Genomic DNA, 27,304 nt, shown 5'->3' with positions numbered 1-27,304 from the left:
CCCAACTCAGTCAGTTTTCCCATGTGGGACTTCTGCAGACTTACCCAACTATCAGTAGTCACTTTCTAGCTACAGAGCCACTTGGCCTTTCTGTTCCATGTAACTATCAAAGTAAATGTGGTAAGACGGTGTGACTGCCACGCTTATAATCTCAACACTTGGGAGGCTGAGGCAGGATTGTCACGAGTTAGAAGCCAGTCTGAGCTACATAAGACTCTGTCACACAAAGGAGAGAGGGGGCGTTTAATGTCACCAACATTTATTTTCCTGCTAGTCAGTTTTCCAGGTAATAAAAACTCTTTAGCTACTGGTCCCAAAGCTTAAAACACAGTGACTAAAGTAACAAAATTCTTTAAAAATTTTTTGGGTATGTGGGTATAGTGTATGTACTCACTATGTAGACCAGGCTGGCCTAAAACTAGGGAATTCACCTGCTTTTGCCTCCCTAGTGCTGGGGTTAAAGGCATGTACAATGCTGCTCAACCTTGTTTTGAGACAGTTCTCTTAGTAAACCTAAAGCTCACTCACTGGCTAGACCGACTGGTCTCTGAGCCCCCAGCACTAAGTTCCAGGTGCAGACCACCACACCCACATTTTACATGAGTGCTAGAGATCCAAACTCAAGTTTTCGTGCTTACATGGCAGGCCATCTCCCCAGCCCAAAGAAATGTCTTCTAAAAAACCCACATGGCTGTCCGTACCTCAGGCCTAAGACCAAGAGCACCTGACTGCTCAGAAGAATGAGAGGGACATGGTGCTGACCCCCAGGGCCACAGGTGCTGCTTTCAGGGAAACTGAGGGGGCTCAATCCCATTATCCTGGACATGGCTCTAGGACTGTAGAGTTTCTGCTATGTCTGCTCTTTCTGGTCCGTGAGATGTATCATCTTAGTGCAAATCTCCCTGCCTCCCTAACACTGGCACTGTGGGCATGAGCCATCATGAGGCTAATGTGTAAGGAAGGCTCTGACACCACTAATCAAGTGTTCTCTTTCCAATCAGAACAGGAGAGGGAGTTGAAGGATATGTTTCTGTAGCACAGTGCAGGTCGAGTGTTCAAAGAACGCTGGCCTTCATCCTTAGCACCCCAAAAGCAAAGAAAGGAAATGAACGCACAGTTTAGAAATGCGCTTAACTTTATGAGGAACAGCCATAAGAGAGACAGCCCACGGTCAGATGGAGCTGTGGTCACCTACTCCATGGTATCAACAAGAGACAGGCCTCACAGTCAGATGCAGCTGTGGTCACCTACTCCATGGTATCAACAAGAGACAGCCCACGGTCAGATGGAGCTGTGGTCACCTATTCCATGGTATCAACAAGAGACAGCCCACGGTCAGATAGAGCTGTGGTCACCTACTCCATGGTATCAACAAGCACGGCAGCTCTCCCTACCTTAGACCCATATATTTTCACTATGCCAGCACTGAGACCCTAAATAGAAGGCCAAAGGACCTTTCTTCCCCCGACACTAGCTACAGCAAGGGTCTACATCAAATGAGAAGCTAGGAGTCCTAAGAACACAGGTGATATCACTCTGACAAGGAAAGGATAAAAGCTACCTTTTTTGGGGGGGCGGGGGCGGGCAAAATTCTCTCAGAAGTTCAGCCTGAGGTAAGCCTGGTGTCCTTAGGAGCATCCCACAGCTTGGCTCTCCACACAATCCAGTTTCCTATCTGTGAGCACACCACAGTACCACACAGAGGGAGGAGGACATTTTAAAGCCAAAGTGGCTTACAGTCAAGCTTCAGGAGCAGTGCCCTGAGGTTTCCCATCAGGAAAGGGAAGAAGGCCCCTGCCCCAAATTCTCTCAGTAGTTCCCCAAAGCAAAATGGAAGCTATCAAGCAAATTTGCCAGGCCCTATCAGCCTTCACTTGCCAGAGGCTGCCTGATCCACTCAGCAGCAGAAGAGATCCTCAAGTCAGGAACTGGCCACAGGAAATGAGTCTGAGTCTTCAATCACACACTCACAATATGCATTACATACATTCAGCCAATCACAAGGCTGCCCTTCCACACTCTATGCTGACATCCAGTATCACAATAAGCTGAAACCCTGAGGAAATTTAGTATGTTTTCTCTCACATGAAATACAAAACCCCTAAAAGGAGAAGAATGTGGTAACACAGCTGCCGGACCGTGCACAGCCTTGCTGTTTTCATTATCATGTGTGACGTGAAACAGAGCATGCCAATTGGATCTGGGGCGTAGAAGTTTCCTAGTATAGACCCAGTAGGCAAGAAGATGTGTCTGTTTTTCGAGACAGGGTTTCTCTGTGCAGTTCTGGCTATCCTAGAACTTGCTTTGTATACTAGGCTGGCCTTGAACTCACAGAGATCTGCCTGCCTCTGCCACCAGAGTGCACAGATTGGATTAAAGGTGTGTGCCAACACCGCCTGAAAAAGCTGTGTTTTAATATCAACTTTCACGCGGCCAAATGGCAAATTCAAGGTTTCTCAAAACATTTACTCAGTTCAAAAACAGAAATATTCCAAATCAAATTTGGACATTAAGAGATTTTTGCAAATTTTCATTTGCAGACTCCTGAAGGTAGGGGAGTCAACAGCACTGCTAGTGGAGCCTGGTCCTTACCTGGAGCAGTGTCCAGTTATTAGATAACATGTGAGGCAAAGCTAATGACTGGCAGCCCCACAGCAAGGTGAGCACCATTCTGGGTGCAGTACACTGTCTCCAGCACTCAGGACCCTTTGCAGAACCATCCAGTCCATCCTGGCTCAACCTACTTCCCCATGTCAGTTCAACTCTCACTTCTATTCTACGCCCTCTGCCTGTTCTTTGATGCAACTGTCTCATCCTGTCTGTTTTTCTCTACTGTTTCTAGATGCAGCTAAGCTTCCAGACAGTCATTCTATGCAGAGCAAACCCACATACACATCACTGCTCTGGCCCTGGAGTGACAGCCATCCCAAATAGTATTACTAATTTTCAGGACAGCAATTTATTTTACTGACTTTTTCCTCTTTGCAAACACATTTTTTTTTACCCTGAGCCAGTCTTTCAAGACTTAGTGCAGAATTGAAACTTAATAGATTATAAATTCTTAAATCTATCTGTGATAAGACAGTCTACCAGGAGAAAACACTGTGGCAAGTACTTCCAGAGAGCCATTCACATGGGCCCAGTCACTGTGGCTGCCCTTAGAGCTCAGCTGTTTAGACAATTTGCAAGACTTAGAGCTATTTATGTGAGACCGAGTCTTAAGTGTTTCAGTCTCACTACTTAGCAGATGATGACCTTGAACTTCTGATCCTCCAGCCTGTACCTCTGAGATCTGACAGATGCCACTATGCTCAGTTTATATAGTGCTGGTTGGGAGGTCATGGCTTTGTGCATTCTAGGTTAGCACTCTACCAGCTGAGCCATATCCCAGTCCTCTTATCACTCTTCAAGATAACCACCATCCTATTTAATACTCAGAAAAGCCATTCTCATCTTACAGATGAGGAAAATAGACATGGGGCTACATGACTCCCCGGAGGCACAGAACTGATCTGAGGGCAGGATTCAGACTCCAAAGATGGGTTCTGGAGCATGCCACCTCAGCAAGACACTTTCCACAGTGTCAGGAATGCAGGCAAATGACTTCTATGTGTTATAAATGTTCCCGTCTTGAGGAAATGTGGGTTAAAAAAGACTGTAATTACACATGTGTGTGTTGGAGGGGTATGCATATGTACCCGTTCATGTATGCAGGTACACTTCAATACATGCAGAGGTCACAGAAAGATGCCTCAACATCAAGCATCTTCCTCTACCGATCTCCACACAACTTTCTGAGACTGGGTACCTCACTGAATTTGGAGCCTGACCATCTGTCTAGACTGGCTAGACAGCAAGCTCCAGGGACCCTCCTGTCTCCACTTCCCCTCCCTTCGGCATGGAACTATTTTTCAGAAAGCTATGCATACACACAGCTGTGCACAGAATTTGATACCAGATGAAACCTAAATATTAACCCTGAGAACCACCTTGTATAGAAACACAATGAGAAGCTTACTTTTTCTGAAGTTTACGGTTTTTCTCAGCTTGTCCTCCCAGTTTGCTGAGTCCCAAGGCATCTTGAGATGAATTTTCTGTCTCTGAAACACCAGCTACGAGGAAGCAGAGACCCCAGACTTAAGTAAATCAACATGGCAGAGCAAAGTTCAGGTCTGTTCTCTATAGGTAATTAAGTTCACACTGAGAGTTGAGAGCTATTCCTGGCCAAGACACCTGGTGTATCTGAACTGCTAGCCATTGTTCTTTGGGTCATAGCTGTACCACCTTTGAGGGCCCATGCTCACTAGAGAATGTCCAGCAGTATGGTGGCATGTGGAGAATGAGCAGACACAGCAGGTACCCAAGAGCACCCCACACCCTTGTTGAGATGCTTACTGCAGGGGCTGGAGCAATGGCTCAGTGGTTAAGAGAACTGGTTGCTCTTCCAGAAGACCTAGGCTCAATTCTCAGCACCCACATGGCAGCTCACAACTGGCAGCTCACAACTGTCTGTAACTCCAGTTCTAGAGGACTCAATACCCTCACACAGATATGCATGCAGGCAAAACACCAATGCACATGAAATAAAAATGATGATGATGATTGATGATGATGATGATGATGATGATGATGGAAATGGAAATGGAGGAGAAGGAGAAGAAAAAAGATGCTTACTGCAAACCTACCAACCTTGTCCTGGTGACTCCTTCCCCAGTGGCCCAGGCCGGCCCTTTTCCTTCTTGCCAAACAAGCGGCCAATGGAGGACTTGATGCCCTTCTTCTTTGGGGCTTTGTGGAGGGAATCCTGACTACTATTACTGCTGCTAGGGTTGCTCACTGGACCATCTTGGGAGCCTGTGGAGCTTCAAGAAAATAAAATGGACTTTTAGCAGAGCTCTATCATAACATGAGAGCTCATGCATAGGCAATGCTACATTTTTCTGGGTTGTTTTTGAGATAAGCTCTCACTCTAGCCTAGACTGGCCCGGAACTCATGAAAACCTGTCTCAGCCTTGAAAACACTAGGCTTATAGAGACCTAAGTTACCACACCCAGCCAGACACTCTACATTTTTAATAACTGATCCTCAGAGTTCCTGAGATTCACCAAGTCTCTCACAGTATGCTGTGCAATGACAAAGGCTGCCAAGGATGCTCAGAAGGAAGCCTGATTCTGAATGCCCAGCTTCTCTAGGACTTGAAACTCCTCTCAAGAGGAGGCATGGACTCTAACTGGCTGGAAAGGGAGCCCTGGGCTCAGTCAGTGAGATGCCCATGGAGACCAGAGAAATCCACTGCCAGCCAAAAACAATGCTTACTACGTGCAAAGCTGGGTAAGAGCTACTGTTCAAGTGCCCTCCCCTGCCCTGCTTAGGACAGCACAGAAACTCTGCCATTGGTCATTGGTCACAGCAAGCAAATAGGCTTTTAGTTTCCTGACAGGAAGCATTTTAATAAAGAGGTGGGGGAAACACAAACTGCCCAGCAACTTGGAGACCCAAGAAAGCAAGAGAATATGAGAAGCCAGGTTGTCAGTGAAGGGACTCTGAGCTCAGGCATGGCGAGCATGACTCTGGCAGGCTTTGCCCTTCTCTATCATTCCTTCTGCCTTGCTAAAAACCATTAGATTGCACTCCTAAAGCTAGTCCCCAAGGTCTATTTCCTTATTTAGCCACTTCCTCTTCGACTACCAAAATCCAACTATCAAAGTATTGAAGTCCAGCAATCAAAATGCTCCTTTGGTTCACCTAATTAACAGGCCGAATTAAAATTAAGCACCTCATCCTAACATGAGGTTTCCCCTTGTACCTTTATAAACTGCCATTTTTCTATGTGTTACATCTGTCTCCTCTCTATCCAGAGGCAGTCCTTTGTTCCAACTCCAGGACAAATAACCCTGTCCCTTCTCCCTTGTTCCCCTCCCCTTCTTCCTCTCCCTTGTCTTCTATCTCCTGTCTTTGTCTCTTATTCCCTGCCCTCTGTCCATGTGGAGCAAATAAATCTCCTTTGTGCTGAGATTTTGGTCTCGGGGGTCCTGAACTGATCTTATTCCTCTCATTCGGTAGAGTGGCACCCTCCAGAACCACAGAGGCACCTGCGTGTGAGCAACGCTGTGCAGCCCTGGAGCACCATTATTTGCAATCTTCCCAGATAGGCCCTGCTGCTGGAAACACCAGGGGCAATGTCAGTAACTTCAACTGAATAACCTGAAACTCTTTAAAATCTGCTTTTTTCCCCCAAAATTATTACTAATATTCTTCAACCCCAGACAAGCACAGCTCCACACACGGACTGCTGTCCTCAGCCCTGCTCCTTACTTCCTCAGGTCCCTGATGTCCTCATGGCTGACCGTGTGCAGTGCGCCCTTGTGCAGCCTGTCTAAGCGCAGGGGCCTCGGGGAGGAGGGGGGAGAGGTTTCACATTTTATCGTCGTCTTGTCGTCTCGTACCTCTTCTCTGGAAGCTGGTAACTGAAGGCAAGATAAGGGCAAGAACAGTGAACAGTGTACTCAACGATCTATTAGTCACTTTCTGCTAACACAAAAGCATGCCCTTTTTTTTTGTTTGTGGTTTTGTTCTGATATGGACCTTGGGAATGCACTACCTCCGCTTCCCCAGTGCTAGGGTTACAGGTGGCACCATTGTGCCTGGCTAAAAGGCTGCATTTTAGTTCACACCATCTTCAGGACTGCTGTCCAGAAGGGAAACAAACAGCACAGAACAGTGTGAGTCACAGCCCATCTCTCTAGGAAAAGTATGAAGCATAGGACACCAACGACTCCTCCCTGAAGTCTAAGCACATCAGAGGCCAATGCCCAACAAGGGAGCCAACCAAGAACTGATCCATGCTATCAACTGCACCCTCATCAACACAAGAGGACAACCAGCTCTTACTGACCAGGAGCTCTCGACAGGCCTCCTCCAGCCACTTTGCGGGAACACTGAGGAGGCAGTCTTCCCTAGCAAGTAATTAGCACTTTCCTGTCTGGGGATTGGGAATACACAGAACAGCTAGAGACCATGAGCCACAGCCATGTGTATGGCTCCATTTCTGGGTTATTTGTACTGCAGGCTATACGTGGAGACACGAACGCAGTTTAAGAGCTTTGATTTAGACAGAATAATCCTGTGTACGTAACTAAGATGGCAATGAGTATATACAGAGGAGGGTCCACAGCAGCGAACAGTTTCACCCCATTTGGGTGCTATGGATACAGCTGCACTGTCTGGTTCTAAAGAAAGACAGATTTCATGAAGCATGGCAAGCATCTGCATGTACAGGAAGGCTGGCAGCTGAGTACTAAAATGGCACTGAGGATCAATGGTCCTACTGCAACCCCATCAGCTCAGGGCCACGCTGAGCTGAGGCATAGCCAGCATCAGATGCACTCTGCATCTCCCTGTCTAAGATGATCTCAAAACAGCAGTGAGCATCATGGGCCTGGGTCAGGTTCCAAAGGGCACATGCTTAGCACGCAGGAGGCCATCATTCCATCACCTCCTCCCCAAAGCCACCATGGCTAGAAACTCTGAAGGAAATGTTAACAGCTTAAAAATGGAATCATTATTTAAACACAAACCAAAGAATTGAGCTCAGGAGCAATTCACATGCTGAGGATGCTATCACACTCCTTAGCAGAGCCTCACTCACAACAGCTCCCAATCTGGTCCCAAAATCCTAACAGAGATCTCAGGTGTGTCCTCTGTGCTCCTTCAGGAAGGGATGGCACTAGGATCCCTACTATATTCAGACTTTTCAATGTTACCAAGTAGAGAAGCACCTTAGTTTGCCATTGGGACTAAAGGAGGGGTGGGTACACCACACTGCAGCACCAGCCCATATGTGGCTCCATAGATGAGGTCACCATGCTGGAGTGAGTGTGGTTCGCATACTGTTTCCTCACTGACACAAGCCAGCAGGGCTGAACAGAACTCTGTGTAGTACAACTGAGCCAAGTCCACTTGCCAATTTGAATTGGGGGTGAAGGGCTGGGTCTTGCTTTGTATCCCAGTCTGTCCTGGAACTTGTGTCCTTCCTGTTGTGCATCGACAGTTTGAGCAGCACAGGTGTGTCACTTTTTTTTAACTTAAAAGAAAGAAGGCAACAAACCACAGCACCAACATGGCAACACTCTTTGGCAAACTCATCAGCGACAAGTGGGAATGGAAGCCATGACTGCTCCATAGTACAGCGAGCTAGAAAGGTTGATCCCAGGGCAAGGCTCCTGGGCTGGAGCAAGGAAGATAAGAGGTAGACTGTCTAGGTCAACCACCAAAATGGCTACTGACAGCTCTTCCCAACTCTGCCCAGCATGATGCACTCACACCAATTCACACCAATTCCTAGATACTGCCAGAGAATCAGGGCAGCTAGCAAAAGGCTCAAGGGCAAACTGGCCACCAGCTCAGCTTTCGAAGCCAGACAGTCCTGAACACACACCTATAACCCCACAACATACGACAGGAGCTTCAGTTTCCACACTGATAAATGAAATAACTAAGGTGACCTATATCCCACATGGATGCATGCAAGAATTTAAGACAACAGTTCCAGTGCTTATGAGGCTGAAGCAAGGGGACTGCTGTGTGTTCAAGGATGACCTAGGCTACCCAATGAGTTCCAAACAGTCTCAGCTATAGAGTAAGACCTTGTCTCAAAGAAACAAAACTGTTAAAAATAAATAAAGACAATGTCTTGTACACATGCTAGGCCCATGCTAGGCATGGGTATGAGCTTACTGGGTGGTAGCCCCAGCCTTCCCCACAGCACACCCCTGCAGCTCTGCCTCAGGAACTCTTATTCTTAATTCTGAATAGCAGAAAAGCATGCAATAATTAGACACAGACACTTCTGTCCTATTATTTCAGGGACAGGCTTCCCACATGACCATCAACATGACATGCAGGATCAAACTAAATACTGCTGGGAGTGTCAGGTACTTGTCTTCACATCACAGTAGTGTGTCAGTCATGGAGTCATGAAGTATGTAAGGTCAGCATGTGATTTACCTGTCTCCGGTGTTTCCTTAAGTCACTAGGCTGACAGATGCGTGTGAAGAAAGGAGGGAGAGAAAGAGAGAGAGCAGTTTTACTGCACATGTGTGGGAAAAGACCCAAGGATCAGTGAGGCACATTGCTAAGCAGGGTCAGAAGGACACACACAGATTGAGCACTGAGAGGAAACATCACTGGAAATAAACATTCTCAAGATAATTAAACCAGGAGGCAACAGTTTACTTGGCTAAGATTGAGTTTGAGCACAGGCAATGTATTAAAACTCAGCATTCCATGTAAGCAGGACTCTAATGACCCTTACTCGAAGCCAGCCTCTCTGTCGCTAGTTGCAAACACATTGGAATTTATAAATTCCATTAGAAGCTGTTACATTATCTATTATAAAGTCAAACAAACCTGCTTTGCGTTAACCAACTACTGGACATTAACCTAAAGTCCTAGAATTTGGTTTACAACTTTTCAAAAATATACTGATTGTTTAAAGCAGTAAGAGCATCCCCTCCACGCACCCCCGTGAAAAGATCTAAGAAAAGCTAGTGAGGTACCAGTGAGAGCCCCTACACCACGTAACATGCACAGCATTAAACATAAGAGCTTATCAAAGACAGCAAGACTACCAGCAGGTAGCTGAAAGCCACGTGACACAAGAACCAGAGGGGGCTATGTTTGTGCTTCCATCAGTACCACATAAGCAATCAGGACTCTCCCTTGCAGAATCACAGACCACATATCCCTTCCAGTCCACTTGCAGGAAACATGAGCAACAGAGAATGCATTATGAACATGAAAAAGCACAACAATGAATTTTTCCAGCATACTGCAGCAGATGTACACTTGGGTGCCTGGTCATCTGCAGAAACTGGGGGGTGGGACTGTCACAGCATAAGGTCCTGGGATAGGCAGACAGACAGGGATCTGGGGTCAGGATCAAATGGAAGCAGACTGACAGTCAGCAAGTGGACAGTCTTAAACTGAAAAATGACACAGCTGTTCCTACAAAGTATTTGGAAGGACAAAGCCACAGACCACACCATTAAAATTAAGATCTTACCCACTGCACTAATGACACATATTACACAGTGCATCAAAATACAAGAGACTGTACTATTCAACAGCTCATTAATATGATTTAGTTACATGCCCACTGCCAGTGTCATGGAAACTGTGAAGAAAGCAGCAGCAAAAGAGGTGCAGCATTGCAAGGTAGCTAGGATACAGATTGAGACAGAGTTTAGTAGGTTGGCTCTTAGGATCATGTACACGCTGAACCCTCAACAGTCACTGGGCATTCTGAGATCTGCACGCCTGGGTCATAGCATTTCTGAGACAAAAGTGCTCCCAAGCTAACCAGTCATAATTAATGCCCATCTGCTTCGGCTCCATAGTTCACAAAACTCCTGAGTGGTCCTTTGTGCCTCAGAGCTTAGAAGCCTCAGAGCTTCACAACCCTGCAGTGAAGGGCTAAGGGCCTCCTTTACACATTTTTTTAAGTGTGTTGCAGATGGAAGCCTGGTACAGACTAGGCAGTGCTCACTCCACCACTGGCCTCCATCCCAGGCTCTGTGTGCCTCTTCCCACATGCTACAACAGCTCTCCACAGTCAGTTCTGCTGAAACAGGCAGCACAGCCCCTTCTGGCTTGCACCAGACCCCTGCCTAGCATCCTACAACTAAGTGGTAACATGCTAGACTGGTGATCTAAGTATTACAATTAACTTGCATTGGTGACTAACTAAATACTAGTTAACTTAAGAGAAAAAAGGTTTCACTATATAGCACTGGCTAACCCAACTCACTATGTAGACCAGGCTGGACTCAAACTCACAGAAATCACCTGCCTCTGTCTCCACCCCTTCAGCTTTTATAATCTGGTACCTCTTGGAGGAAGATGTGACTTCCATGTGTAACCCTTCCCCAGCAGGCTAAGGCAGAAAAGGTCCCACTTACCAGAGTCATGACACCCAGCCTGTCCACCTCCCGGGCAGGACTGTGAGGGACCCTTCTTGGTGTGGACCGACCACTGCCTGGAGGAGAAGAGCCAGCAAGCGAGGAAGCAGGGTAGGGGGGGATGGAGCTCATTGATCTAAAACGACCAAGATTGTCCAAGCTTCCACTGCCCACTCTGCTCTCAATCTCCTCTGCCCGCTGCTCCGTATTCTCCTTCTCTTCTTGTATCAGCCTAAAACCCAAATAAGAGTAGTTGGCCTTACTTCATCAGGAAATCCTGTATGTGCAAGCAGAACAAGTTGAGTCTGGTGGGGAGGGTGGTCTTATATACGAGCCTAGCAGCTGGAAGCTACAGTGGAAGGAAGGTGCCTTTAAGATCAATGTGGGCTGCAGCAGAAGACCCTGTATCTAACAGCAACAGAGCACTGTTGAAGTTAGTCTTGTCATACTGTCTCCCTCCACTGACAGCTAGAATGCTCCTGGGCTCACTCTAAATATGGACGAAGTTATGCTAGCGGTGGATGACGGAAGGAAATCCAACTACTTCTTGACCACAGCATGGTCCAAGTTGCCACCTCACTTTATACACCAGAACCTTGCATATCCTATGTCCAGTCTTCCAGGAACAGCTCTGGGTAGCAGGAAAGTGGTCTGGGCCCTGTTTCTCTATGCATGGAGGGATGGAAGAGTTCCACTTCCCCTAGCATGGTGCAGGGAGGTGGGCAGGCTTCTAGAAGGAAAGGCTATCTCAGAAGCCCAAGTGCTCTGCTTTGCAGGGCTATAAAGAGGATGTTGATCTCACCTATACTATACCATGCTTTCCTGTGGAAGTGAACGCCTGCATGACTCATTTTTTTAAATTTCCAAGTGTAGAACACACTAGGCCTCATTATAACATCCTCACACCTGTATAGCATCAACCCTAGTCTCCTCTGATCACCTCCCTGTCTCCTTCCTTCCACTCTCACACCTCCACAATATCCACTTCAGTCTCCTTGTCTCCACCTTCTACTTTCTTTTTGTCGCTCTTATTTTGAAACAGGGTTCCATGTAGCCCAGGCTGGCCTCAAAACGGCTTGCTTGTAGTCTAGTCTGGATTTGTATTACTGCTCCTCCTGCCTCTAATGCCACTGCCCCCTGGTCCCTACTATCCTTGTGTCTCTTACATATCAAATACACACACACACACACACACACACACACACACACACACACAAAACACACGCACATACACATACCTGATCTCTTTGTTGATGGCATCCAGTTGCTCCTGAAGCATTATGGCCAACGTCTGTGCATCAGCCTGCCCACTGGGTGACAGCAGATCAACTGAGCTGAGCAGAGTATCTCTGTCATCTTCACCATCAGATACATCCACATCACTCTCAAATGCCTGTGCCACATTTGCCAAGACGCTGGCTTGTTGGGCCCGTTCCCAATCCTGTTCATTGAGGGTCTGCACCTACCAACAAGAACACTATGTCTCAGAAGACAAGAGTAACAGCAAGCACTCTAAGGGCAGGAAAGGCTGCTATCAGGAATGTGAACAGTTTTACTGAAGGCCAAGGCTTTAGGAAGACACTCATGCGCCTGAGCTGCTGCTAAACAAGAGTCACCTGATAGACAGGGAGGCTGGGCACTGTGGAACACCTGCATGGAAGCACCTGGAAGGTGGATACAGAGATGGGTCTAGATTTGGGGGTCAGACTGGGCACATGCTGAGCCTGTCTCAAGGTGAGAGAGCAAGCACTTACACTGTGATAGAAACACATTGAACATTCAGCATCTACATTCAAGTCACCCACTTTAGTGAAAAAATTAAGAAAGAAGTCTAGTGGCACATGAAGGGGCATGTTCAACTGCCACAGAATGATGCACTGGGTGTGAGCTTTCCAAGCCTGGCATAGACAAGCACCAAGAAGAGCCAGAGGAGGAAGCAAAGCAGGCACCCGAACACAGCTAGTGGCCCCATGGTGGAGTTTCCAGGGGAAAGGCTATACAGGAGATGTCTGTTGTGATCACCGCCCACAGCAGCCCAGTGTTAAATCCTCCTGGTGGTTAATGAATACCCTCCTCTTCACCTCCCTTCCCAACTGCTGCTCTCCCTCCCTATTCTGTGGATGGAAGGTCAGGGCTCATGCCTTTCCCCTTCCGCCAGAGGAACTATACCTGCTGTGGCTTCCACACAGACTTCCTACCAGTGGCACCCTCTCTCATCTGGTTCATCCCCTCAGGTAAGAACAGCACCCCCATCTCTCATCTTGAAACCATGGACAAAAACCACAAAACCTTACCCTGCCCCAAACTCCTGCCATCCCGCTTCCTTGTCCATCAGCAAAACCTCCAGCAACTGCCATTTGTCTCTGTCGTACCACTCACAAGGGCTCATTCAAGTGGGCAGAGCACCTTCCTCCAGAAGAGCTGCTCCAGGGCTGTGCCAACCAGCCCTTATCAACCATTTTGCCTTCTGTTCACCCGCTTGTCCATGCAGTCAGCCCACACAGGCTCAGGCTTGGCTGCTGTCCTCCCTGAATAGGCTATTTGGCTTGCCCCTGGCCCCACCCCTCCTGGCTTATCATTCTTCTAGCCTGTAACACTTAGAGTGACACCTGGCTACTACAGTCCAGGTGTTCATGATACCCAACTGCCTCCTGCTTCTAACCCTCAGCATACTGCAGCAATTTGAAAATAATACTCCTCTCTCCAAGTAAAGGGCAATTCTGTGGTTCCCTATGTGGGGACAGACCATAATGACTCCCAGTAATGGAGGGAGTATCTGATAAAAAGGCATGTGGCTTTCCCAGACCAGGTTATAGAGGATCTGGGTTTCCTCCTGGCTTTCTTCAAATGTGAGCTCTGAAAGGGTCAGTGGCATACCGCAAGGACCTCAGGGAATTCATGCACGTCCATCAACAAGAGCTTGAAGCCTCTGGCCTACACTCAGTCCACACTGCCAATCCTTCCCCATCTACAAGCCCCTGAAACCTTGAAGCATGCTGCTCCTAGATCCTGAAGCCCATAAAATGCACATAGTCATGCCATCAGCACAGAACTTCATGGTACCGGCTGCAGAGTTAGCTAGGTACATACCGTACTGCTCACTGCTTGTAGCTGTGTACTACTATTGAACTAATGGCAATCCTCCTGCCTCAGCCTCTTGAGTACTAAGATTACAGGTGCACACTGTGCCACTCCACCTGGCATCATTTGCTTTTATTTACTATTTCAAGTACATACTAATCAGCATTAACTTAAAGGATATCTTATTAAAAATTCTGTTCTTAAAGAAAGAACTAAAACCAAAAAGCAAGCATACCCTAAAAGCAAGCTCTTAGCCAGAAAAGCCAAGGAAAGGAACATGGGGGAAGAAGGAGACCCAGAGTCTGTCCAAGAGGAACAGGTGACGTTCCGCAAGTGGAGGCCTTGCCTTGGAGGGCTCGTCCCGCAGCGCTGCCAGCCGGCCCTTCTGGGGTCGCCGCAACACTGCACTGGTGCTGTAAGCATCCACATGCCCGTCTGCCACAGGGAACCTGAAGTCCGGGACGCTGCCCAAATGGGGTCGGCTGAAACATGGGAAAAGGTGGGTGTCAGAAGGAAGGTAAAGTGTCATGTTGGAAAGGTCTCCAAGGAGGGTCCTCTTGAACCTGCCCAAGAGCTCTCAGCTACCCAGTCCTAGCCAGAAAAACCCACTCTACGACGACAATGGAAGGAGGGATAGGTGTGGACACCTGAGGCCCATCTGAGAGCCTCTTCCAGATCAAGGGCACACCTAGGCACCACCTGTTGCCATCACCTGCCCTGTGGCTTTTCTGCTATGATAAGTTCAAGCTGAGAGTCACAGCACTCCCAGGAGGAGCGAGAAGCTAGGGCTTAACACAGTGGTGCACAGATAGCGTCAGAGGGCTTCACACCCTGGGCTAAAGAAATGTCTAGAGAAGGGGACAACTGAGCAACCAAGGAGGATCTGACCACTGGCTGTTCCTACAGCCAAGGTGTAGAGAGGAAGCAGAGCAGCAGGAGCTCAACCTCAGCATCCACCTCTCCCCTCCTCCCAGTGCTGCCCCTAAAACTTCCTGGGAAAGAAGGCAGATGTCCTAACTTCAGAACTCTGCCAGAGGCCAAGAACAAAGGATCTATGGGCAGGAGTCTCAGGGGAACTCAGCGATAGCTCAGGGGAACTCTTGTACATAATAGGTCTTGCCAACTCATCCCCTTTGGCATCACTGACACCTCATCTTCTCCATGTTTTTAAAGACATGAGATTCATGGCTTCCTTTCTAACTCCACTTCTCTCCCACATCCCCACATCTTAATCCTCAGGAACCTGCTGTCTCAACATGGTTCCAGTCCACGTCCCAAGCTGAGGAGCTGAGCACACCTGTGTTAACTACAGGCAGCTCTGGGATCTGAGCTGTCAGCCCTCCTACTTTTCAAGCTGTTTCGAACTTACCTCCCCAAGTCCACTCCTCAGTGGGGCAGATCACACCAATATGACTTAGGTCACTGTCAAGTTCTGTGAAACTAGCCAGTGTTCCCCACCTGCTGCTGTGTGCCTCAATTCCACCCCTGCAACCTGCCAGCTCCTCTCTCTTCTACCCAGTGTCTCAGGGCCATGGGGAAAGACGGTGGAGCTCCCAAAGCCACACTCCTCTCCTGTTACCTGAACTATGCCCTACTGCAGAGCACACTTTCTTCCATATCAAGCCCCTGTCAAATCTAAAACTCCTTGTTAAAGAAAGTCACACATTAGCCAGTTGTGGTGGCACACACTTGAATCCTGGCACTTAGGGAAGGTGGGAGGATCATGAATTTGAGGCCAGTCTGGGTTACAAAGGGAGACCCTGTTTCAATAAAAGGAAAATGACTCAGCAGTTAAGAACAAGTACTGCTTTTCCAGAAGTCTTGGGTATGGTCCCCAGCACCCAAGTCAGATGCTCAGAACAGTTTCAGGAGATCCAATGCCTTCTTCTGGTCTCTGTGGGCACTACATACACACACACACACACACACACACACACACACAAACACACACACACAAACACGCACGCCCATGCGTGCAATTAAAAATAAAATATATTTCTCTAAGAAAAGAGAGCAAGTCTCTTACAGTGATGCTTACTAGCTCCCAACAGCAGGTCTGCTGCTGCAACAGTGATGGCACTTGCCTCTCTCCATCACTTTGGTCATGATTACTCTGTCCCCAAGGCCCTTTTCATCTCTTCCAGTGCAGTAACCCACCTCTCCCTCTGGCTTTGCATTGAGGGTTCTTAGTTCTGTACAGGCACCTCTTCTGGTGTGAAACAGGTCAGGTAAAGAGAGGCTGCAGGAAGCCTAGCTTATACAACACCCCAAACTCTAAGTGCAGAAGCTTCTGCACAGGCCCTACACTGTCCCCTTGCCTGCTCCAAGAGAAAGTCTGTTTGCTACCCAATAGTGTCACCAAGTGACCACCTCAGTAACTTCTACTGAAGATCAACTCTCATAAGAAATAAAGCCAGAATAGTAAGACCCAGCGAGAACTGTTTCTACAAGAAGACAAGAGTCCTTTAGGGCTCTACATTAAGTGCTGTGGCCTTGTCAGGAGTGGAGTCACCCCATAGCAGCAACAGTGTCCTTTCACAAGATAGTTCCAAATGCAACACCAAACCCATGAGCAATGGACTCTGAACAGATGCGATATGACTTCTTTATCAGGCCTGTTCCTCACTCTAATCATGTTCCCTCCAATGGGCACCTCAGTCAGCATATCCAAATACCAAGGAACTTCTTCCCACCTTCTGAAACTCCACTGTGCTGCCCACAGAGGCAGCAACAAGCCCTTGTGCACGCACAGGGCTGAAAACTCGCCCATCTGTGATCACCATACCTGTGATGAAGTGAAGGGCCTCTCAGTCTCATCTGGTCCAGCTCGGCCCTCAGGGCTTCAATATTCAGAACAAGTTGGTCCTAGGAAACAGTAAACAGCTTATATGACAGCTCTCTCATAAGGACTGGGCACCTCTAAGGTGCATTTCAATTCTGAGAACTTTCTGTGTCCTAGAGCAAGCAGAACTCAGGTCTCTAAATCCACGGATGCCCTAATAAAAAGCAGTGCTCCTGGTGATAGGAGAGTTAAAAAGGGACAATTGCCGAAGTGTAAAATGCACTGACTCATAAAGGTCTTATCACTTTCCACCCCCGCCCACCCAGAAGATCCCTGTTGGCCCTGTCCCTTACAAGAGGCCCATGCTAATGTTAGTCTCAAACAAACCCCCTCAAGGACCCAGGGTTGTGGACCATGTACACAAAGTGTTCAGCATGCTCACTGAGGGGCTGCACACTGTGAGGACTAAGAGAACTACCAGGAAGGCTTGTCTCATTTCCTTCTAAACACCTATGGTCACTGTCACATCAATAACTGAAGTCAGCTCTTCTGGAACTTCTATTGATCTGGAGAGTGAAGTACCTTATCATGTTGTGTTTCTTCCAGTTGTTTCTTTGCATTTTCAACTTCTCGTAGTAGAGAATTCTGAAAAAGAGAATGTTTTTCAGGGCTGGTTCTTAAAATGGGCCATAAAACACACCTGCTGCACCCACTTAAACCAGAGAGCAGCCCTGAAAGAAGGGTATGGCCATGGGAGGCACCAAGAGCAATATGAAACCAGGGAGCACCTTAGTTGAGCTAACCAGATCCCTCTACTGTGCTATGCTCTTGAAGTGCTGCATATGTAATGAAAAGGAAACTGACTCCCAATCAAAGTGCAGATACGGTTGAGGTTTGGCCAAGCTAAGCCCTAGTATAGAGGCCTGTGAGCCAAGTCAGCTAGAACCCACTCTGTCAAAAAAAAAAAAAAAAAAAATTAGAAAAACCAAGCTTCACTGTGCTGGCTAGTTTTCTATCAATGATGTAAGCTCGAATACTAGTCAGAGAGGAGGGAGCCACAATTGAGAAAATGACTCTATAAGATCTGCCACCGGCAAGCCTGTAGGGCATTTTCTTAATTAGGACTGAGGTGAGATGGCATTGTAGGTGGGGGCATCCCTAGGCTGGTATTACTGGGTTCTGTAGTAGGAAATTTAACAGATGCACTGTATCTGGCTTGAATCCAGGAGTGATGGCACCTGGCCTTTGAAGTAATCTTTCCTAAATAATCAGTGACTATTATCTGAGTTCTTCTGACAATCAGAGCCTTTGCATAACTTAGTCTGGAGACAGACCTGGCAAACAACTCCAGATAAGAAGTTTTGGCATTCGGAAACTGACTTGCTAAAAGTGTCTCTTGTGTAACAACAATAAAGAGGCTTTTGTGAATACAGAGGCATCCAAGCTGACTCTTGTTTCTGCTAAAGCCATAAAACATGCAGGAGTGACTCTCTTTCTTCAACTGTCTGACTGACCTGCATAACACAGAACATGGGACATTTGGTGCCAAACATGAGGCACAGAGAAAAGAGGGATCCAGACATTCCAGGACTAGAGATAAAAGGTTTGCTCACTAGTAAGTGAGGACTCCTGGATTAGGCATTTACAAAAGGGAAGCCCCATCTCAGGAGTAGCAATATGTTCATCTGCTAAAGTGCTTGTTAAAAGGAAAGGCATTAACTGCACAATTATTGAAAATATTACAGATATAAGTAAAACGGCTCCTGAGACAAAGAATAAATCAAGGGAAAAGGTCCTTCCCAGTGGAAAAAGAAATGAAAAACATTACTTCATATATAAATTAGCACATGAAGGGTAGAGATGCACTGAGAATGGAAAGCAATCTAACTTCAGAAAAAGAATGCTACAGAGAATTGTAAATGTAGGAAGGATATAATGGAAAGAAAACATTTGGAAAGAGGAACTTGAGAAAGGAGTCTAATGAACAGAAAGTTAGAATGGATGGAACATGAGTAGTCTGGAGATAGGAATGAAAGAAAGAAACAAAAATTTAAAAAAAGGCTTAATGTGCATCTTCAGCTCAGTTTCCTTGCTTAAAAAAATCCAATCTTACTAAAACATGACAGTAATACTGAACTGCAGGTGCCTTTGCCTCTAAAAAGAAAAAAAGAAAAAGATACTAGCAGGGGAAAAAAAAAACTGCCTAGGATAAAAAGCCAAGAACAGCTACAGCTGTTATTGGTAAAAAGACAAAACCCATAAAATTTCTTGGTACTAATAAACCCTCTGCTTATTATTATCTTGGATTAAAATAGATTTTTGTATGATGATAAATTCCTAAGGTTACAAAGGCATACTCGGGTTAACAAAATTAACTTAGAGATGAATGTCTAAAATTGTAAAATTTTAATCTTATAAAAGCTACTAACTGCCGGGCGGTGGTGGTGCACGCCTTTAATCCCAGCACTCGGAGGCAGAGGCCGGCGGATCTCTGTGAGTTCGAGGCCAGCCTGGTCTACAAAGGGAGTTCCAGGACAGGCTCCAAAGCCACAAGAGAAACCCTGTCTCGAAAAACCAAAAAAAAAAAAAAAAAAAAAAAAAAAAACAACAACAAAAAGCTACTAACTTGTCATAAACTGTTAAAACATAATTAAAACATGCAAATTAATCACCTTATAAATGGTCAAATTTTTTAATGTGCTCAGAACTAAGTTTGTAGCTATGCTAAGTACAAATCAGTTCATTTACAGGAACAAGCTTTGGCTATATGTCTTCAAGGTTAAGCCTTCCAACAAATTCTTCCTCCATGGAACTGTTTTGAGATTGCTCACAATTTTGTTTCATGTGGAGAATCAACTGAATAAACAGGTACTTTCGTGCTTGCATAGAAAAACCCAATTGTTTTTTTATTTCAGGATTTTCTATGATTATCTTAGATATTTCTAAATATCCTGTTACCTAGTAGGAAAGTCTTAAGCTCATAATTAAAATTGTCCTAAAAGTTTAAAGATACCAAATCTTAAATTAAAATCCTTAAGCTTAAATCTTTAAAAATTGATGACTATTCTTAATTAAATGGATGTTGTTTGCTTTTTAGCTTTATGCTTTCCTTTGGTCTGATAAAAGAGCAGACTCTGGTGAAAACAAAATAGTTAAGAGGCTCCTAAGTGCCTGTCCTTTAGTAAAGGCATTGTTTTATACAGCATAATGACAAATTTGAGACATTCCAAGCTTCTAACGCATAACTAATAATAAGTGAACATCAACTAATATCTGAAAATTTGGCTGTCTTGTCTTGAACATTCTCTGCTGTCAGGTATGTAAAGATCTGTGTTCAAAATGCACTAGAGACATGTACAATGCCTCTCCCTAACTAGTCAGCTAAAGGACACAGCACCAGGCATGATACAGGTCCCTAAAAACACCAACAAAATACCATTGTACTATATCTGAAACTTAACTGTCATACAGTTAAAATATATTTCCTTTCTAGGACTCATTACAACAAAAACTGATAATGTCCCTGTTTATGTATTCAATAAAATAAAACAAACTTTTTGCACATTATAACATAAAACACATTACAGGGATACCATGTAATCCTACAGGACAAGCAGATGTTGGGTGATCTAATCATACTCTAAAAGAGATGCTTCTTAAACAGAAGAGGGATATGAGGGCTCCCAGAGATAGAGCCCATAATGCTTTATTAACTTTCAATTTTTAAATGCTAATGAATCAGGGACAACTGCTAAAAGGCACTAAGCTGTGGAAAAAACTGCTGAAGTGAGTCAGCCTGTGTACTACAAGGATGTTTTAACATCAAAATGGAAACCAGGAAAAGTGTTGTGATAGACCTGAGGTTATGCATATGTTTCTGTAGGAGACAAAAAAAAATTGTACAAGAAAGAGATACAGAAAGCCTTTTAAGTTGATGGCTGATTCTCCTACTTGGGGACTGCTTAAGAAATTATCTGACAAGCCGGGCGATGGTGATGCACGCCTTTAATCCCAGCACTCGGGAGGCAGAGGCAGGCGGATCTCTGGGAGTTCAAGACCAGCCTGGTCTACAGAGCTAGTTCCAGGACAGGAACCAAAACCACAGAGAAACCCTGTCTCAAAAAAAAAAAAAAATGAAATTATCTGACAAAGGAGAAGAATAGTTTGAGTGGCTAGGGAACCTTTGAATGCCACAACTTTGTTCCCTCCTATGCTACCTATGGTAACTGTACAGGTAATGAGGACATATTGGTACTATAGTCCTAATCTACCAACTAACACGGGAGTGAGTTGGGGAGATAAGGAGAGCCCTGTGTGGTTAATGAATCTTCTTGGTTACCTGGTCCTTATGATAACCAAGAACCTGCTGAGTCTATGGAAGAGGGTAAGGAAATCATGTATCAGGAAATCCTATTTGAATGAGTAGCAGAATTCAATGTAAGTGAGTCAGTCACCTCAATAAATGTTTTCTCTATAAGAGTTGCATGGTCATGGTGTCTCTTCACAGCAATAGAAACCTTAACTAAGACAACTGGGAAAAGGTTGAGATACATTTAATGGGTCTCCCTAATTCTTCTCAAATGATTTATGATTTACAGCAAGAAATTAAGGAACTTGCTCAAAAGGGTTACCTGTAAGACTGGAATGGATATTATGGAAAGCATTACAGATACTTTAGCTTCATTTATTTCTGTACATTAATTTTGACAGATTTCTTATTCTCACAACTGTTATTCTTGTACTTAGAGTAACAACTTTATTGTTATTGAAAATGTATTTTTAGCTTGTTTTCATAAGATTATGAAACAACACAATAGACAAAGGCTGTATTTACTTTAATGCTCCATGATCTTCAACAGAGTTCTATAAGAAAACAAGTTCAGCAAACCTCGGGGAGCAAGCCAATGAGCAGCACCCCTCCATGGCTTCTCCATCTGCTCCTACCTCCTGGTTCTTGCCCTGCTTGAGTTCCTATCCTGATATCCTTCAATGATGAACAGTGATGTGGAAGCATATGCCAAACAAATCCTTTCCTCCCTAAGATGCATTGGTGAAGGTGTTTTATCACAGCAATATAACCCTGACTAAGACACCAAGCTGATTCCAAACTCAAGATTCTTGCCTCAGCCAGAGTGGATGGAGCAGGATGTGCACACCACATGCAGCTTATGTACAATGGTAATAGAACAAAGCACACTATTCATACATGTTCTGACTAAGCTACTTGTGTGGAGTGATGAGAACAAAATGACATGATCAAGCTAGCACTGAAAGTCAGATGTATTTTATTTCTACCTGGCCCTCTGTGAAAGCCACTGGCTTTCTCCATCCTACAGGTCAAGACTGGTAATCAAAACTTGGGCACTGATTATTATTCCAGAGGGCGCTGGTTTGATATCCAGCACCACATGGCAACTAACTGTAATCCAGTTCCAAGGGATTCAAGACCCTCCTTGGGTACCTGTCGTGCTAAGTAGTGTACAGACATACATGCAGGCAAAACACTAGTACACATAAATAAACTTAAGGGGAGGACAAACATACAAATAACACTCACATGGGCAGAAACACAGCCAGTCACTAGCTAGCAGGTGACAGAGAGAAGCTAATGTCTTCCCCTGTCTGCAGAAGAACAGGTTCCGAGCCATATTCCCTGACAGCACAGTAACTCATCTGCCCACCTTGTCCTCCAGCGCCGCCATTCTCTCCTTCAGATGCAGCTGCAGCCTCTCATTGGACTCCGAGAGCAGCTTGTCCACAGTGTCAGACAAGCGTTTATTATGTTCCTCGTTCATCTTTTCTCTCTGCCTTGCCTAAAACAGGAGGAGAAAGATTCCAACTTCAGGCTCATGTCTGGCCCTTCATAAGCACCAGGACCAATGGCCACCAGAGGCTGTGCTTCCTTCCTCTCATCCACAGGGGACTTTCAGGTGCCAACTACCTCTGGGACATGAGAAACTCAAGACAACCATGGTGAGGCTGTGAACTAGAAGGGGTTGCTTCTTTTTGCTAAACCAAGACCTATGAACATCTCAAGAATATCACCAGCCTCTAGCTCTCAATTTCACTTAGCAGAGTTCCTTGAGCAGACAGAAGAAACTTGAGGGGATCAGTTCATTTGCATATTGACCCAGGTATTTCTTTTGGTATGAATAAAATAAAGAATTAAATGTACAAAGTGAAAGCTGAACAAGCTGATCTTTAGTCGGGGAGATGCAGGGCTTCTCTACCTACACTCAAAACTACAAATGGCAATACAGTAACTTTACAATGTGCTAACTCAAGGCTAGAGTTATGCCTGCTCAGCACACACCCAAACCTATCTCACTGAAGTTCCAGCACCCAGACAGGACTGAATCCTCAAGGAAGGGCTTACCAGGCCCAGCAACCCTGTCGGGGGAAGCATGGGTGGTAGAACCTCCCAAGACCCTCAGGTTTGTGCCCAACAGAAAATAGCTCTCACACGTGAGGATGCCTCCCAGGTAGGCACTTGACAACCCTTCTCTGAAGAGTGTGCCTGTTTCTGTCCACACTTGAACGCTCTCAAAGTCAAACAGCTGGAAGTTCAAGTATAAACGTGATTGTCTATTCAGGGCTCAGTGACACTGTGTATAAACCTCACAGGCTCTGTGACAAAGTACCTAAGCCTATGTTGCCTAAGACCTCATACAGGAGCTTAAAAACCATCATTTCCCACAAGTTTCCCTAGGTCTGTGCAGCCTTAAACTGATGGGAAACACTAGCTGCTGTGTAGTGCAAAGGTTCCACAGTCACACACCCAGGCTTCCTCCCTCTAGAGCATAAAGGGCCCAGGACTGTTTTTTGCCCTGTGTCCTGATGCCTCTGCCTGCATCTTCCAGGACAAGCCCTATGACCCAGCTAAAACAACAGTCTCCCAGCTGCTTTCTAAGGCAGGTGAGCATTGGTACGCCCCCTGGTCTGACACCATCACATCCTGAGCGACAACTCAAGACCTGAGAACAGGGTCAGTGCTCTGGCCTGAACATGGGACTTCAGTCCCTCATGCTGAGCAGGGCCAGTAACCTAAGGAGACGGGCCTTGAGTTTTAGTTTCAGGCTCTAGGAAAGTGTCTTTCAAATGGTGGGTCGCAACCCCTTCCACAGGGGTTGCCTAATACCATTCTGCATAGCAGATATTTACAATTCATAACAGTAGCAAAATTACAGGTATGAAGGAGCAATGAAATAATGTTATGGTTGGGGGTCACCACAACATGAGGAGCTGTATTAAAAGAGCATTAGAAAGGTTGAGAACGACTACTCTGGGGCAATCTGGCAGTTCCCTTGAAGGGATAGAAAAGCGAGAAGTCTTGTGGAACTCAAGAAGCCTGACTGTGCCTTAAGAACTGCCCTACACTTCTGCTGCCACCAATGCTGACACAACAGCAGGTGTGTAACAATCACACTGGTGCAGTCCGGAAAGACCAGAGCACAGCTCCACAGGACAAGAACTGGACGGGAGAAGGAACTGGGACAGAGAAGCCCAAGCCCACAGTGGCCTGTGTCCCACCTCAAACCAGACTCAGCCCCATCCATACCCGCTGCAGTTCCTGATTCTTCTCCTCCAGCTGTGCCTCCATCTGCCGCAGCCTCTCTTCAATGTTGCCATGTCTCTCCTCAGCCTGCCAGCAAAGATAACAGAAGCTGACCCTCTGCTCATTGCATTTACACCAGCTACACACTACTGCAGCAGCAGCAAGCACCACATGCGGTGTGGACCATGTCAGCCCTGGCAAAGGGACAACACTTCCTCATATCCATCAGCACCTCTGCGGTTTCAATGTGTATACTGTGAAGTGACTCATCCTCTCACGTTGACTTGAAGCAAGGCAGGTGCCTTTCTGTGTGTCTGTCCCCACCGCCCCCAACTGGCCTGCCTTTGGACAAGTCATCCACTGAGTGCCTCTGGAGGTCAGCATGTGGAGCAGGAAGCAGCAAGCACAAGCACAGGGCACAGTTCTACCTTCCTAAGCTTGGAAGTAAGCTCCAACAGTTTAGCTTCCTTAGCAGCAGAACTCCCAGAAGACAAAGGACCAGACTACAAAGCAACAGGACAGGAAGGACAACAGGGAGAAAAGAAACCAAGACTTTAGGAGGGGACCAGGGAGGACAGAAGCAAGGTTCTATTACAGTTGACTAGGACTCCAGTGTCCAGACCTAGGTGTATGAGTGGGGATAGGGCCCACCTTAGGTTTCCCTCACTAAAGGATGCTATCTCCATCTGGGCCCCTCTCTAGCAACCAAGCCCAAGCCTGGGAAACAAGACTCATGCCGGGGATACACACATAGCCTCTGTTCATGCTGCTGTGTCTCACAAACAGGGCACCACCCATTACTCTCAAAACTCCTGATTCCTGCCTACCCTGCTGTGGATGGTGAGGACCCAGAGGGCAGACACCTTAACAGCAGTAGTGTAAACAACAGCATTATATTAAAAATATTATTTTAAGCATTGTGGTATTAACCTGAAGTACCAGCCATTCTGCTGGCTGAGACAGGAAGGTCAATAGAGGCAAGATTGAGGGCCAGGCTAGACTAGATAGTGAGACTCCATTTCAATGAGCAAACAAACATTTTAAAGTAATTTCAAAAGAATGAAATTACTTAAAAACTATGTGACTGTCTTAAAAGACAAATTTCATCTTCCTTTTCTAAGAGAAGCTACAGCCTTTCTTCAAGTTGGTGAGAGAAATAACCCAAGCAGTTGTGACTCTTGGACCCTGACACAAAGGACAGAAGCTTTTACCTGACAGGTTTGAGGACTCATGGGGAATACAGGTCTTGAGCTACACAGAAACAGCGTTCCCATCACACAACAGCAGAGACGCTCCGCAGACACCAGTGCACTGACTAGAACAACAAGGCCTAGCATGTGACCCCACACAGCCCAGACACACCTTGGAGAGTGCAGCCACCCTCTGGGCTAGTTCAGCCTCCACCTCCGGCAGCGTCTCAGCTTTGCGCAGGGTCTGCTGCAGCTTCTGCTCTGCCAACTCCAAACGCTCTTGCAATTGGCGGTTCTTGTCCTCTGTCTAGAAAGGGTACAACACCAAGAGCTCAGGCTGATGCTTCAAACACCTAACAAAGCATCTACTGGTTTCAAAGCTTTTATCTGTTTTTATAAAAAACAACAATAGAGGATTGGAGAGATGACTCAAAGATTAAAAGCACTGGTTGCTCTTCCAGAGATCCTGAACTCAATTCCCAGCAACCATATGGTGGCTCACAACTATCTATATTGCCTTCTGGTGCCCTCTTCTGGTCTGCAGTGCAGGCAGAACACTGTATACATAATAAATAAATAAATCTAAAAAAACAAAACAACAATAAAAAAAAAAACAAACAAAAACAGTGGAGCAGTGGTGATGTATACCTTTAATTGCAGCACCTAAGAGGCAGAGGCACGGGGATCTCTGTGAGTTAGAGGCCAGCCTGGTCTACAGAGCGAGTTCCAGGGCAGCCAGGGCTATAGAAAGAAACCTTGACTCTGAAAAACAAACAAAACCCCAAACCAATACATTTAAGTTCCTATAAACTAAAAGAATGTGAGTTATTCATCAGAGTTCCTTATTCTGACAGAAAAGGAGTCGCTGCCCAGAGAGCTGCCTGAAAGCACAGGCCACGGCAAGCTGCTTGGGCTGCTCTGTAAATGCTTGGATAGAAAACCCACTGCAGAAATCTAAATAAGTGCAAGTGGGTAGTGCAAGCACAGGGGCTCCTGTCTGTGGGCACCATCCCCATCCAGCTCTGTGTATGAGCACAACACAATCCAGGTCTCACCACAGTTTCTGCACTGCTTCACAACAGCAGTTTTCACAGCTGCCTAATTTATTTTTGGTCAAGCAACACCCTTCACCCTTTATAAAATACTTTCAATCAGTTGATTGGGTTTTTCTGGTTAACTCTCAATGACCTCAGACCATATCCTGAGGAACAGTACCTGCCAGGCCCTATAACCTCTGATGTCTAGAGCTACTGAGTGCACTGTTCAGCATTGCCAACAAGTTCTTTACCACTACTTAGTGAAAGGGCTGAGAAGAAGCAATTGGCTTCCAGTCAAACAGAGAAAGGGCTGGGGAGATGGCTTACTGGGCAGAGTACCAGCTATGCAAGCATGAGAACCTGAGTTCAATCCTCAGCACCCACATTAAAAACAAAACAAAGCAAATAAACAAATAAAAACCACTTGCTTGTAATCCCAACACTGGGGAGGCAGATGTAGCAGGAACCTTGGTACTCACTGCTCTGCCAATCTAGACAATATGTGAGCTCCACAATCTGTGAGAGATGCTATCTCAAAACCTTACATGAGAGGCTCTAGAAATAGCTCAGCTATTAAGAACATTTGCTATTCTTCCAGAGGATCAAGTTTGATTCCCAAAACCCACATTCACTGATTTACAACCACCTGTAACTTCAGTTCCAGAGGATCCCATCCCTTCCTCTGAACTCCACAGGTACA

General features: G+C 46.0%; 1 protein-coding gene across 9 annotated transcripts in view; it reads right to left on the bottom strand.

Annotated features, from left to right (window-relative positions):
- The window catches only part of Ppfia1 (PTPRF interacting protein alpha 1), an 85,313-nt gene that overhangs the window by 19,002 nt on the left and 39,007 nt on the right, over positions 1-27,304 (bottom strand). For 4 of the 9 annotated variants that reach the window (XM_041666097.1, XM_041666099.1, XM_041666102.1 and 1 more), the window contains exons 9-21: positions 25,740-25,874; positions 24,806-24,880; positions 24,381-24,464; positions 22,504-22,635; positions 17,405-17,467; positions 16,826-16,905; positions 14,387-14,522; positions 12,198-12,421; positions 10,960-11,191; positions 9,008-9,037; positions 6,317-6,468; positions 4,690-4,862; positions 4,019-4,112 (exon numbers count right to left, since the gene is read on the bottom strand). In XM_041666097.1, coding sequence (XP_041522031.1) covers positions 4,019-4,112; positions 4,690-4,862; positions 6,317-6,468; positions 9,008-9,037; positions 10,960-11,191; positions 12,198-12,421; positions 14,387-14,522; positions 16,826-16,905; positions 17,405-17,467; positions 22,504-22,635; positions 24,381-24,464; positions 24,806-24,880; positions 25,740-25,874 — 1,610 coding nt within the window. Of the gene's footprint in view, positions 1-4,018; positions 4,113-4,689; positions 4,863-6,316; positions 6,469-9,007; positions 9,038-10,959; positions 11,192-12,197; positions 12,422-14,275; positions 14,523-16,825; positions 16,906-17,404; positions 17,468-22,503; positions 22,636-24,380; positions 24,465-24,805; positions 24,881-25,739; positions 25,875-27,304 lie in introns of those variants that run through there. The other 5 variants (XM_041666104.1, XM_041666105.1, XM_041666098.1 and 2 more) reach the window with 4 other exon arrangements.

The sequence above is a fragment of the Microtus oregoni genome, unplaced genomic scaffold (genome assembly GCF_018167655.1).
Source record: "Microtus oregoni isolate MIOR12 unplaced genomic scaffold, Mior012 000016F_ref0000370, whole genome shotgun sequence".
NCBI classification, from domain to species: domain Eukaryota; kingdom Metazoa; phylum Chordata; class Mammalia; order Rodentia; family Cricetidae; genus Microtus; species Microtus oregoni.
This window is presented reverse-complemented; position numbering and strand designations above follow the sequence as displayed.